Below are 14,374 nucleotides of genomic sequence, written 5' to 3'. Positions count from 1 at the left end.
CGACCTCTAAATATACATCTCCATTTGGCAAATATATTATTAAACCTGAGCCTATTTTCTCTGCATCGTTGTCAATACTCAGAAAAAAATCATCATGAATTTACAGGATGCGATACAGAAGTGCTGTTTGGAACTTAAACCCAAAACAGATTTGTGTTTTTACCTTTGAACAAGAATCTCAAAATGAGGTTATGTTTATTTCACAATTAGAAAATGACAATATGAAAGAAAATATTGCAAGTACTGCAGCTTTACAACATGACCCAAGGCAAGATAAATTTATGCCTAGGTGTTACATGTTGAATCTGTCTCTAGGAAGGAATTTGTTCTTAAATTCATTTATTCAACCAACTTTTACTGAACACCTATTGTGTATCAGACAAAACAGAAACATATACTAGTCTTGCACTGGCCTAAGAATGCCTTCTTGACTATACTTGCCTGCCATTACTGCTACCCTCTGACACACAGGGATATATAGGGTTTTATTCATTTCCTCTTGGCTAATGGAAATTCTGGAAGGAATCATGATTTCTCAATTTAAATTTATATGACTTTTGGGGGGACTTCATCTACAGTGCAATTAATTAGAATCTAACTAACTGGAAATCTTAATCGAATAGCATTCTTTCAGTAAAGGAACAAATGACAAGAAGGCAAACCATAGAACAACATAAAGCCAGAAACAACTTCATATATCATTTAACTTTATTCTCTCAACTGATTGTTGAGTAAAATGAGGTTGGGAGAAGAAAGAGACATTAACAAGGTCATATATCCATTTCATTGCAGAACCGGACTTATACTCATGATTTCTAACTCTAAATTCAGTGCTTTTTCAACTAGTCACAAGAGACCATCCAAAATTTTCAAAGTATATCCAGAGACATTTGGCTCTGTCTACCATATCTTTTACATCTAGAGTACTATACAATAAAAAAAATTATGTTTACAATGACAACCCTCACTTACTGTAAGATTTTCATTTATAAGAGATTAAATTATGATCATTTGGATTAAAATGGAAAGTAGATTCACATTTAAGAATAATTTTGAATAAGACTGGTAATTTTTCAAAAGTTCTATTTAACCTTAAGCTAACTACCAAATCCAATTAACCAGAACCCTCAGTTTTCTGGGTTTTTAGACTCATCAAGATTTTAATATAAATAGAATAAAACCGAGATTATGTCTCCAGGCAGGGAAATTTAACTGAACTATAAATATTCATCAAAAGACAAAAATAAATGACTTGCAGTTCTTTATATTCCAGAGACAAGTTGTTATAGTACAAAGAGTATTGGATTGGTTGCATGGAGACTTGCATCCTAACTCCAAATCTTATAAACTGCCATAAGGAAATATTAGTAAAATTTCCCAAGACCCAGTTTCATTATCTTTAAACTGGACATTATTTCTATTGTACAATTCCTAGGGTTGTTTAGAGTTTAAAATGAGATAATGAATGAAAAGACTTTGGATAATAGAAAATCAGACATAATTAAATATATACATACACCTACATGTGCACACACACATGCACATATATACAATATGTTATCTAAAATCTGAATCTTTTGAGTATTACAAATAAGGAAAAGTATTTAGCTACAAGCATATCTAATAAAAAGCAACCAGCCATACTGTTATAAAAGTGTCTAAGTTAATGACACTATTCAGTATGGTAACTGACAAATTTGAAAGATCTGACTTCATAGACCAAAACCAACCCAAGTATTTAGTTGAAAGGTTGAATGGTGGGGAAATAGCAGATTGCAAAGATTTTATTTGTGAAGAAAAGCAATTTACTTAGGAGGCTTATATAATGCCACAAAAGGAATGAATCAATGATATCTGTGTTTTTATACTATACTTGATATTTTGCTAGTTCAGTAGGAAATAGTCATAAGTCAGCATTTATGTTATCAGCGAAGCCCTATGCATACATGTCACTATTGAATATCTTCATCAACAACAGGGGCTGCCTAGTGTTTTGTGTGTGCCAGATGGAGACCAGAAGTTTGAATTATAATCTTGGAATGGCCAATAATATCTGCTTGCCCTTGGAAATATGACTTATATTCAAGAGTCAACTTTAAATAAGTGTGGTATTGATATAATACCTCCTTCCAGTATGGGATTAGTAAAGACAAACTTCTCAGACCTAAAGGATGAATTGTTCCCCAAAGGCAGTGTCATTCCCAGTTGTGTGAGACTTGGTAACCCCAGAAGCCTGTACCATTGTAGGATCATGCAGGTTTCTTCAGCATTATGTGAGTATCTCTGCAAGTTTCCATATTCTTTACCATTAAGGAAACTTAATCTCTAACTTGATCTGTAGGTTTCTTTCTGTCAGTCACATCACCATCTTGGTGACTACTGTGTACCTACTTATTAAATGTAGTTCCTTCCATTTTCTTTTTCCTCCTTCCAATTTATATGAATGCTTTGCCCATTCTGCTTCTTTTCAATCTACTATTCCATTTCAAACCAGTACTCTACCTTCTATTTCTCTTTTCTTACATCTTCCCAGTTCTTAAAACCTATTGTCTTCAATCTTGTCACTATACTGAAATTAGCTGCTTAAAAATCAAGAAGCCTGTAATGGACAGAATCAATGGTGTTTTCTCATCCATATCCTATTTAATTCCTCTGAGGCACTTGGAAATCATGGTCACTATCTCCTTGAAATTTTCTTCTCTCTGTTCTGTTCCATTCTAAGATGACTCCTCAAACACCAGTGCTGGCTTTCTTTCCTTTGTGGACTCTTAAAATGTGTTTCCATGGGTTTCGTTTACTGTCGTCTTCTTATACTAAACACTCCTATAGGTTTTATAGTATTTCCTCCATCATTCATGGAAATTCAATTATTATTAATACATTGACTGATGAAATTCTTAATTATCCATGTCTATCATTAACTGGATTCATTACATACTAACTGGTGACCTTGGGGTACATTGTTCAACTTCTATAAACCTCAGTTTTAAAAACCTTAAGTTGGAATTAATGTGATGATGGCTTGGCACAATAATTGGCATATAGTATAAGCATTCGGTAAGTGGTAGGAGAAAAACACTTTCCATTTTTCTTCCTTTTCTGGAACACAGATCCATATTTGCAACTACTTATTAGATACTGGACATCTCAAACTAGATGTCCTGCATATACGTTTCCAAAATAAAACTCACTGTTGGCTTCTACAAACTACTGTTTCTGATTTCAGAAACCTACTCCATCTGGAGTTTCTTGCTCAGTTTCTCTATCAGTTTGTCCATATACCCTACAAAAATTTTGTTGAACTATATAAACCAAGAACGAAGGAGTCAAAGTGAAAAAAAAGGCACAGTCCTTTAGTCGAGATGCAACAGGGAATAAAGACAAGTAAATAAAGTATCTCCAGTGCAAATGTACAATGGAGAAAGATCTCCATAGACAAATGAACAGGGTGTTATGAGACCACAGATAAGGGGAAATACTGTGAAAGTTGTAGGGAAGTGAAGGCAAGTAAAAGAAGGCTTTTAAGAGGTATCTTGGTCCCCCGTCCCCCGTCAATTTCTACAATATTAGTAGCTTCAATATAATTAACATTTTAGGGTAAAGGCTTTCTACCTCACTAGAATGTCAGCTTCATGAAAACAGAGATTTTGTCTGAATTTTTCTTTGATGTAGCCCCAGCAACTAGAATAGTGGATGGTACATGGTACACACTCAATAAATATTTGTCAAAACTTCTTAAAATTTATCTATGTTAGAATTAATTCATCATAATGTTTACAATGAACTGTTTTTCATTTAAAATATTCACATTGTACACATTCTTATACCCTCAGATATCACACCAAAAAATTAACAGAATGGCAAAGTATCTGTTATTGTTTATTTGCTTATTTGTTTGCCAAAGGGAGCAATTCTTTTTGAGCTTTGCTCTTCTTTAAATGGAATCCTCAGTACTACATTTTCACCATTCTTGCTGAGACATTTCAAAGACCTTAGGACTTAACCTGATCTTATATTTTGGTTTTAAAGCTACAAACTTTTTGTCTTGTGGAATTAATAAAGAAGCAGCTGGATTTTCCCAAAGGGAGATGTTTAATAGAATGTCTTTGATACACACATACACACATACACACACACACACACACACACACACACACGTACCACTCTGTAAAAATAAGGAAAACTGTTCACAGGAAAATAATTTTTTGCTACCTCAAATATATTTCATAATTTTAGTAAAATATAAGGGACAAATCCTGAAAGATGATGCTGTGAAAGCGCTACACTCAATATGCCAGCAAATTTGGAAAACTCAGCAGTGGCCACAGGACTGGAAAAGGTCCATTTTCATTCCAATCCCAAACAAAGGCAATGCCAAAGAATGCTCAAACTATCGCACAATTGCACTCATATCACACACTAGTAAAGTAATGCTCAAAATTCTCCAATCCAGGCTTCAGCAATATGTGAACCGTGAACTTCCTGATGTTCAAGCTGGTTTTAGAAAAGGCAGAGGAACCAGAGATCAAATTGCCAACATTGACTGGATCATGGAAGAAGCAAGAGAGTTCCAGAAAAACATCTATTTCTGCTTTATTGACTATGCCAAAGCCTTTGACTGTGGGGATCACAATAAACTGTGGAAAATTCTGAAAGAGATGGGAATACCAGACCACCTGATCTGCCTCTTGAGAAATCTGTATGCAGGTCAGGAAGCAACAGTTAGAACTGGACATGGAACAACAGACTGGTTCCAAATAGGAAAAGGAGTACGTCAAGGCTGTATAATGTCACCCTGCTTATTTAACTTATATGCAGAGTACATCATGAGAAATGCTGGACTGGAAGAAGCACAAGCTGGAATCAAGATTGCCGGGAGAAATATCAATAACCTCAGATATGCAGATGACACCACCCTTATGGCAGAAAGTGAAGAGGAACTCAAAAGCCTCTTGATGAAAGTGAAAGTGGAGAGTGAACAAGTTGGCTTAAAGCTCAACATTCAGAAAACGAAGATCATGGTATCTGGTCCCATCACTTCATGGGAAATAGATGGGGAAACAGTGGAAACAGTGTCAGACTTTATTTTTCTGGGCTCCAAAATCACTGCAGATGGTGATTGCAGCCATGAAATTAAAAGATGCTTACTCCTTGGAAGGAAAGTTATGACAAAGCTAGATAGCATATTCAAAAGCAGAGACATTACTTTGCCAACAAAGGTTCGTCTAGTCAAGGCTATGGTTTTTCCTGTGGTCATGTATGGATGTGAGAGTTGGACTGTGAAGAAGGCTGAGCACCGAAGAATTGATGCTTTTGAAGTGTGGTGTTGGAGAAGACTCTTGAGAGTCCCTTGGACTGCAAGGAGATCCAACCAGTCCATTCTGAAGGAGATCAGCCCTGGGATTTCTTTGGAAGGAATGATGCTAAAGCTGAAACTCCAGTACTTTGGCCACCTCATGCGAAGAGTTGACTCATTGGAAAAGACTCTGATGCTGGGAGGGATTGGGGGCAGGAGGAGAAGGGGACAACAGAGGATGAGATGGCTGAATGGCATCACTGACTCGATGGACGTGAGTCTGGGTGAACTCCAGGTATTGGTGATGGACAGGGAGGCCTGGCGTGCCGATTCATGGGGTCGCAAAGAGTCGGACACGACTGACCTGAACTGAGTAAGGGACAAGTGTCTATTAACTCGACATGGTAATGAAAATAATTATTATGATTAACTGGATAAGTAACTTTGTAATCAATGAGTTGTTAAGAACTAGTTCCTTTCTGGATCAAAACCAGATATTTCTGTTTTAAATATATAACCCAGGATAGGGACGTATATATGAATGATGAGGGAGGGCAGAAAGGTTAGTACAGAGATGCCTCTAAAATGTATCTTTTGTTTGCTATAGTTATATATTTCCCCAATCAATTCATTATGTCAAAATTCCCTAAAAACATCTGTTTATGTTCACATTTGGATTACTAAATAAATCTCCATATTAAAACCAGGTTTCATCTCACCTATGGTAAAATTTCCTTTCTTTATAAAACGAAACACATGTTTGCCTGTGGTTTTAATTTTGAATTGAAACCATAAATAGTCAATTCAAAAGCATTTTTAAAAGTAATACCACCACCAAAGTGACTAGAGTCTGTATCACAATAATCTCCAAAATACTGCTCTTCACTGCCCAAGCACAACTGACTACTATAGATATATTTTTTATTCTCAATATGTAAATATATTTTAACGGCTAAGAGTTTTCCTTCATGTAAATTTAGCATCTTCCACATCCATCATTTGGTATAGGCTGAAAAGCTTGGTTGACTCCTGTTCATCTGTAATAAACAGGATTTATAGGTCATAGATTAGTTTCCACGAAGTCTTTTCCTGTCTTAAAAAGAATCTTTAAATCTGTGGCTGAAGATAGATTTTGCTAACCCCAGTGCTGTTAAAGGATTAAAGCACGCAATATTGTTGGATCTAAGCACTGAATATGTACATTCTGAGCTATTTTTTTCCTCTAGTCATTATTAAAGGGAAAAAAAAAAAAAAGGTCTCTGAATCTATTTTTCCAGAGCGAATGTCCTAAGGGGGTGGGGGGGGAACTACTTCTAAATGTTAGGTAGATTTTAATGGTACTATAAAATAAAGTTAACTACCAGTAGAAACCTTACATTTACGGGTTAATATTTAAAGAGTGCTATCCCATAGATATTTAAATCACGGCCATCACCACTAATGAATGATTCTTCCAAATGATTCTTATTTCCCCAAGATAGACACTAGCTCTGTAAGTCTGCTAACAAGCATTGGTCATGTAAATTTCTTTTCTCTTTCCATTCCTTGTCAACATTTCCTCCGCCAATGGCATTGGCTCTTCTTTTGTAAAAATAACCTTTTGGCTCCCCTGAGTTGTCACACTGGCCTAAAGCCAGCAAGGGCGGTTAGCCACATAACAAGCTACAGCCATCTGTCAGAATATGCTAAAAATCAATGAGGATAGTTGGTATCCATTCTTCTGGCTAGGCCTGACTCCTCCACACAATTCTGATTTGTCATTGTGAGTTGGAGTGGTTATGTTAATATCAATTCCAAGTTCTCCCTAGTATTGAATATCATGGCAAAATCTTTCAGCAAGATTCATTTTGGTGACTAGTTTAGGGAGTCTACAGTAAGCCACTTGGCTAGACGGAAGACATAGATGCTCCAACATGACTCCAAAATTGTTCTAAGAGCAAATGTAGTAAACACGAGTGATTTCAGCTCCACAGCAACCAGCTAGACATATCATTTAACTAAAGGCCAATATCTGACAAGTTTTCAACCTCCACTGTTGACAACTCCACCTCCCAGAAGGTAGAGAAAATGATAAGGAGAATTGCTTCTCTCACTGACTAGAAAAGAAAAATTGGTGAACTGAAGGTGACAGAAACTTTTAGGGAAAGCAACCATTTTATCTGAAAGTCCATAAGTACTCTATAAAGCAAAATCCTAGACTTCAGGAAAATGGTTTTCTACAGTGAAGTAGGTATGAGTCCACACCCGGAGACAGTGAAGAAAAGGAGATGAATAAAGAGCTGGGGAGATCTGCTGGCTATTGAAATAAGTGTGCCTTGACTGGGTGCTCTCCAACCTATATTTCTAAAGAACATGTACTGAAAAGAAGGGATGAAAATCAAAGATAAATAAATATAAGAAGGTGTGGTTAAAAATGCCAAAAAGAATCACACCTGAAATGACCCTAAAGGTTGAAAAAACCTGCTAAAGATAACAGAACAGTCTTTAAAAAAAATATGTTTAGAACAAGAAGAGCAAGGATAGGCTAGACATGCAACTCATGGAATGGTATCAAATGAGTGATTGTATCTTTTTTTGTGAAAAAGAATGATTCTAACCTGAAAGAGGAGCTTCCCTCATAGCCCAGCTGGTAAAGAATCTGCCTGCAATGCAGGAAATCCCAGTCTGATTCCTGAGTAGGGAAGATCCACTGGAGAAGGGATAGGCTACGCACTCCAGTATTCTTGGGTTTCCCTGGTGGCTCAGCTGGTAAAGAATCCGCCTACAGTGTGGGAGATCTGGGTTCAACCCCTGGGTTGGTAAGATCCCCTGGAGAAGGGAACAGCTACCCATTCCAGTATTCCGGCCTGGAGAATTCCATGGACTGTATAGTCCATGGGGTTGCAAAGAGTTGGACACGACTAAGCGACTTTCACTTTCACTCAACCTAAAAGGGTAATCAATATCATAGCCATAAATTGAAGCCTAATATAGGCAAGGTGCCCATAAGAAGGCACTCAGCTGTTCTAAATGAGTTGAAATCACATTCCAGAGTGGTGAGAGGTCCTGCGGTTAGATGGCCTAGTCATAGTTGTTTAGGTTTTGGGATTGTGGTGTGGGTGACATGTGTCAGAAGACTAAAGACCCTAATATGAGCTTTGGTTTTGAAAAGGGACACAAAGCACATGGGCGCCTTAGGTTAGACAAGGGACAGCATGCTGATTGAGTGCAAAATCCTGAAACAGGCTATTAAAAAGAGGATTTGTAAGCACTTCAAAAAAGTAGTAACCATCAGAAGGCAGCATAAATTCTTTAAGAACAAGTCATGTTAGACAAACCTCATTTCATTTCTATTTTTGATTACTGGCTTGGCAGATCAGTAAAAATGTAAGCACTCTGTATCTGGGTATCAGCAAGGCATTTGACAAGGTCTTTCATGATATGTCTGTGAACAAGATAGAGAAATGTAGAATGCTGCCTGATGGATAAATGTCAACCTGCAGGGAGATTTCCAGTGGCATGCCACTGAGCTCTGACCTCGATTTTGTCCTATATAACATTTTTATTAATGATTTACATACTCATATGAGTGAAGTAAGTCAGAAAGAGAAGGCAAAATATTGTATGACATCACAGTTATTTGTGAAAGTTTAGAAGAAATGAAACAAATGAACTTACGAAACAGAAAGAGACTCACAGACTTAGAGAACAAACTTATGGTTGCCAGAGAAGGATAGAGGGAAGGGATAGTAAGGGAGTTTGGGATGGAAATGTACACACTACTATATTTGAAATGGATAGCCAACAAAGACCTACTGCCTAGCACATGGAACTCTGTTCAGTGTTATGTGGCAGCCTGGATGGGAGTGGAGTTTGGGGGAGAATGGATACAGGTATATGTATGGCTGGGTCCCTTCACTGTTCACCTGAAGCTATCACAGCATTGTTAATTGGCTATGGGTGCATGCTAAGTCGCTTCAGTCGTGTCTGACTCTATGTGACCCCATGGACTGTAGCCCACCACGCTCCTCTGTCCATGGGATTCTCCAGGCAAGAATACTGGAGTGGGTTCCCGTGCCCTCCTCCAGGGCATCTTTGCAACCCAGGGATGGAACCAACTCACGTCTCCAGCACTGGCAGTCTGATTCTTTACAACTAGTGCCACCTGGGAAGCCCTTATACAAAAAAAATTTTTTTTTTTAAAAAAAAGAGCAAGGCATATCTAACAAACCTACAAATGACACAGTAATGAGTGTAGTACAGTGCAAATACTTTCTATGGCAGAATTAGAATTCAGCTACATCTTAACAAGATGAAATCCAATTAGGCTAAATCGAAGCTCTAAACCTATTTTCCACCTATATCCTTTCCATCCCAAACACACAGTTTAAAAAACCTACCAACTATGTAATAATTATAAAATAAATGAGATGTGGCTTAGCCTTAGAACTCGTTTAAAAGTTTTGAGTTGAATTAAATAGTGTTTTTGGTGTGTATCAGTAGTGTTATGTGTTCACCAAAAATGCAGACATTGGTTTAAAGAACAGTAAGAGAAATATTGGGTTGGCCAAAACGTTCATTTGGGTTTTTTCCATAAGATGTTATGGAACCCAATATTTACTTAGAATAGGGGAGACAACTGATTATTTATCATAATGCAAATTCCTGAATGAGTCAATCAAATTGCTTGTCTACTGAGCGTTCCGTCTACCATACATCGGATCTGCTCCCAGCCTGTGCTCAATGACATCCATAGGTGTCCAGGCTATTGCTTTTTTAATCATATGACCTTCCTCTCCCATCAGCCTCAGCTGACTGAAAGAATAACTGACAAGGCTTGCCAAGAAACATGAACACTGCCTGGTACAAAAGGGATGAATTGGGCTAATCAAATGCACTCTTCTTGGTTTTTCTAAATATATTTTAAAAAGTATTTATGTATTTGGCTGTGCCAGGTCTTAGTTGGGACACATGGGATCTTTGATTTCAGTTGCAGCATATCGGAATCTAGCTCCCAGACCAGGGATGGAACCCCAGGCCCCTTGCATCGAGAGCCTGGAGTCTTAGCCACTGGACAACGAGGAAAGTCCCTCTCTTAGGTTTTTAAACCTAAGGCTAGCAGGAGAATTAGGCAGGTAGCAACGGAACAGGCACTGAAGGGAGAAAGTGCAAGGTGCTGGGAGGCACACTTGGAGTCACGTGGTGCGATGAAACACTGACCCTGCTATGAGAAAGTAGAAACTGTGTGGTAGACCAAAGAAATACTGAGCTGACGATAAAAGCTATTGGACAAAGAAAAAGATAAAGAGTGGCAACACTGCAGAGAATTGCTGAGTCATATCAGTGCCAGAGATCTATAGGCCTTACCCTTCCTTGTGTATTGACCAGTATTGCCTGACATTAATAGTCTTAAAAAGATATTCTCAGTTGTTTGAGGCAGTTTGAATAACCACTGCTCCTTTCAATCCAAGAGCCTAATAATCCACACGTGCCTTCAGCCTTGGCTGTGACACTTCAAGAGCAGACTGGACAGACAGAAGTGTGCTCTAAGGGAACAGCCAGGATGGAGGATTTGAAATCAGTTACTGTGAGGAGCAGGTGGAGGGATGGGGGAAACCTTTAGCTCTAAGTAGAGAAGATTCAGGATCAGTGAAGGGCTGTTAGATGTGAGAGGGGTTTTATTTATTTTGTGAGATCCCAGAACTAGGTCTGGAAGGAATGGGTAGAGTTAAGGGGTGGGAGATTTGTGTTCATTAAGAATCTTCCAGTAGTTGTCTGACATGAAATGGAACGCCTGAGGAATGAGCTAATGTCTTATTCTGGAGATATTTAGGGAGAGGCAGGTAACCACACAATAAGGATGGCAATATTACCTTTGAATTCTATAATGCTTCACAATGCACATTCTGTTACACTGGCTTGATCCTCCTAACAATCTGTTGAGATGGGCATTTTTATATTCATGTTTACAGATGTGGAAGCTGAGGCTCAGAGAGCTGTCATACAGCTCTTAATTAAGTACCAGGGCACTCGCAGAGTTACCTTCTATTGACTGCATGTGAAATGAACATTATAAAGGATATATTTGGAAAATCCTAGCTGATCAAGCTGATAGGGTTTCTAGGTTTTTAAAAATTCATCTTTGTGATCCTGAATATATTTTCAAATGCACAAAAAAGGTACTCTCTCTGCTCATTCTCGTATGAAAACTTATGTTCTTCTCTGCGTCTTATGAAACTGAGACCAATTAATACATTCCTTGCATAGATACAGAAGGTCCGTGGGTGCAGTTTGTACAAACATGCCTAGATGTACATCTCAAACAAGAATAGTTTTCTCTCTCCATTTGCCTGAGCCCATTCCCCACCCTCCTTCCAGATTTCCTGTTATTTGGCTTCTTAGATGAAAGAAATATGTTTGCTTATCAAGACTGCTAGTTAACCAAATGGGCCCACTGCTTTCTTAGCTATCACTAAGCCCTGCAAAGGAATTAAAAGAGTGAGTAAATCACCACCATTAGTGAAAACTCCTTGAAGATAAACATTGTTCTCTGCTTTTCTCACTTAATTCACTTCCTCCCTTTAAAAAAAAAGAAAAAGAAATGCTACGCTATACAAACCCTCTCACTAGTACCCACAGGTGCTTATTGCTATATTATCTCTTGGAAGAGATCAGTAATATCACTTTTTGAAGCTATTTAATCTAGTTAGTGATGGATGATATAGAGTTTCCTGGATGTGGGCCATAGTGTTTTCAGGTTGTTGTTGGTGGCATATTTCTGATGCTCTGGCTGGCATTTAAGTTAATATGCTGCTAAGGAGAAACAATAATTTTAAAATGTGAGTTTATTAGTCCCCCCCTTTCCATTCCAATTCTCAGATTATTGGGATAGAAGTTGATCAGAGGTGACACCAGACATTGCTTGTCAAGTAACACCTTATACCCAGTGTTTACATGCAAGTGTGTTTAGAAAAAGCTTTGGTGGTAGACCTAAAGAAGACATATAAGACAAAGGGAAGTCCTTGAGTTTAACAGACAACAGAATACTATGTCTTATTAGGCAATATTTTTCTACAACAATAGAAAGTTGTAATTTTTGGCTTAAGATAGAGTACCTAGAAATAATGAATAATTTCTCAGTTAATCACATCGAGTGCTGAAATCTATTATGACCAAGGCATCTAGAACTATGGAGGAGTAGAACTTTAATCACCTGACAAAGATTTGAGGAGGAATTTGGAAACTTAAATATATCAAGCAACAGAAACATAGAGGCTAATTTTTGATCAAAAGATCAAACTCCACCCTAATGGCAGAATCAAGTTTTGAAAATTACACATATGGACTTCTGATGGAACAAATCCATTTTCAAAATGTTTGAAGGCAACTTAGTCAAAAAGATCTTAAATAAAATGTAAACTATTGCTTTTCCTCCAATTTTGCTTGGATTTCCCTGTAATATTGCAGGATCTTAAAACAAGGGACAACTCTTGAGGATACAATGACAATTTAGGTAATTGCTTGCTTTCATATGCTTTTGTGGGTGTCTACCTATGGGGTGTTTATGCATCTATGGCTTCCTATTCACAGGGGCATCTGCTTTGTTTGGTCTGTGTCTATGGGTGTGCCTGGATCTAGATGGGTGTGCCTGTGTGTGTCTCCAGGCTTGTGGAGGGTGTCTGCCTTTTTGCCCAGGCGTCTGGGTGCGTATCAATGTATTTCTGCATCTCAGGAGCTGTCTACGATGTGTTTCGGCCCTCAGTGGAATCATCCTGTGCCAATGTTTAAGTTTAGTGGGATCAATCATAGCTCAAGTACCTGGTCTCCAATGGTATGTTGCTATTCAAGACCCAGCTGTTATGCAGATGAACCGAATCCTGGGTACTGGTTGGGGGAGCTGGAGCGGCTGGGCTGGGCTGGCTGCGGGTAGTCATTGATCTCCTCTGAAGAGAGTCAGCCGCTGGGGGTGGCTTCCTGGCACAGGTGCAGGCGTGCGGAGGCGGTGGTGGCGGCGGGAGGGGTCTGAAGGTGAACTGGTTGTGTGGGCTGCTCTGCATGTCTAAAGAGGAGAGAAGAAAAACACAAAATAGAGACTGACTCACTAGGCAGTCAGGAAAACACAGCACGTCAGACTTCTGAGGATTTCCCAATAACATAATCCGTGGGATGGGGTGGGGGTGGGCGGGAGAGTTGGAAGTTCAGTCTCTCTGTAAAAATGTCACTTAACATACAAAAACACGTGCAGTGAGCTTCTGAAATGTAAGACATTCACAACTGCATTTACATGTAAATTCATCAGGGTTATAGCAGCTCTAAAGTAAACGAGGCCGCCTCACACAATTTATCAGTTTCTGCTACTGAACAAATAAATTATCAACGAGAAGTGAGCCGATTTCCATCACTTGCAAAAGTCTCACTTTGGAAAATACCAGTGAAAGGCACAAATTTGTTGCAAGGAAAATCACTTGACACTTAAAAGTATAAGGCCACCTTCTGGCTTTCCTCAGGAAAGGATGCTAGCCTGCCTGCATGGGAGCAAAACCAAACTTCAGAAAAACAGCTCAGAAGTGTGTAACTCTCTTGGCCAGTTCCCCTTCTCCCCAACTCAGTGCTTCTTATAAAAGGGAGGCTAGGAGTTTGTTCAGGTTGTTAGACATACTTCTACGGCTGTGCAAAACACAGTCCATACCTCTCCCCTCTTTGCCACACCTTTCTAGAAGCTCAGCGATATTAGCTGCAGCTGAGACAGCAAGGAAACTATTTTTTTATGCCTGTTTGCAGAGGAGGCATCCTGGGACAGCGGTCCTCAGACCTTCTTTATTATTATTGTTTGGTATTTTTCTGCCATTTTCCTGGCAGGCAGACATATAGACAGTAAGTTAGAATTTGGCCCATGCGAAATACCCCAATTAAACCCTTTGAAAAGAAATCACTATTGTAGTTGATAGCCACATCTCTTTCACGGGAAAAACATAACAGATGTCAAGCGATTTCTTGTAACACCAGCATGTTGCTGATAAACTTTGTAGACAGCATGGCTTTGTCCCACCTCCCAAATGACTGAGACTTGAAAAGCAGAAAAATGCCAGAGGCTTTCCA

The 14,374-nt window shown here is 38.6% G+C and overlaps 1 protein-coding gene across 2 annotated transcripts in view; it reads right to left on the bottom strand.

The window, feature by feature from the left end:
- Positions 1-14,374, bottom strand: part of TENM1 (teneurin transmembrane protein 1) — a 904,402-nt gene that overhangs the window by 399,713 nt on the left and 490,315 nt on the right. For both annotated transcript variants that reach the window (XM_086388154.1, XM_086388153.1), the window contains exon 7: positions 13,094-13,334. In XM_086388154.1, the coding sequence (XP_086244280.1) occupies positions 13,094-13,334 (241 nt within the window). The remainder of the gene's footprint in view (positions 1-13,093; positions 13,335-14,374) is intronic.

Source organism: Bos grunniens, chromosome X, assembly GCF_055505025.1.
Source record: "Bos grunniens cultivar Pamir isolate PY7600 chromosome X, Bosgru_T2T1.0, whole genome shotgun sequence".
NCBI classification, from domain to species: Eukaryota; Metazoa; Chordata; class Mammalia; order Artiodactyla; family Bovidae; genus Bos; species Bos grunniens.
The sequence above is the reverse complement of the archived record's forward strand: the minus strand, read 5'-3'. Positions and strand labels throughout refer to the sequence as shown.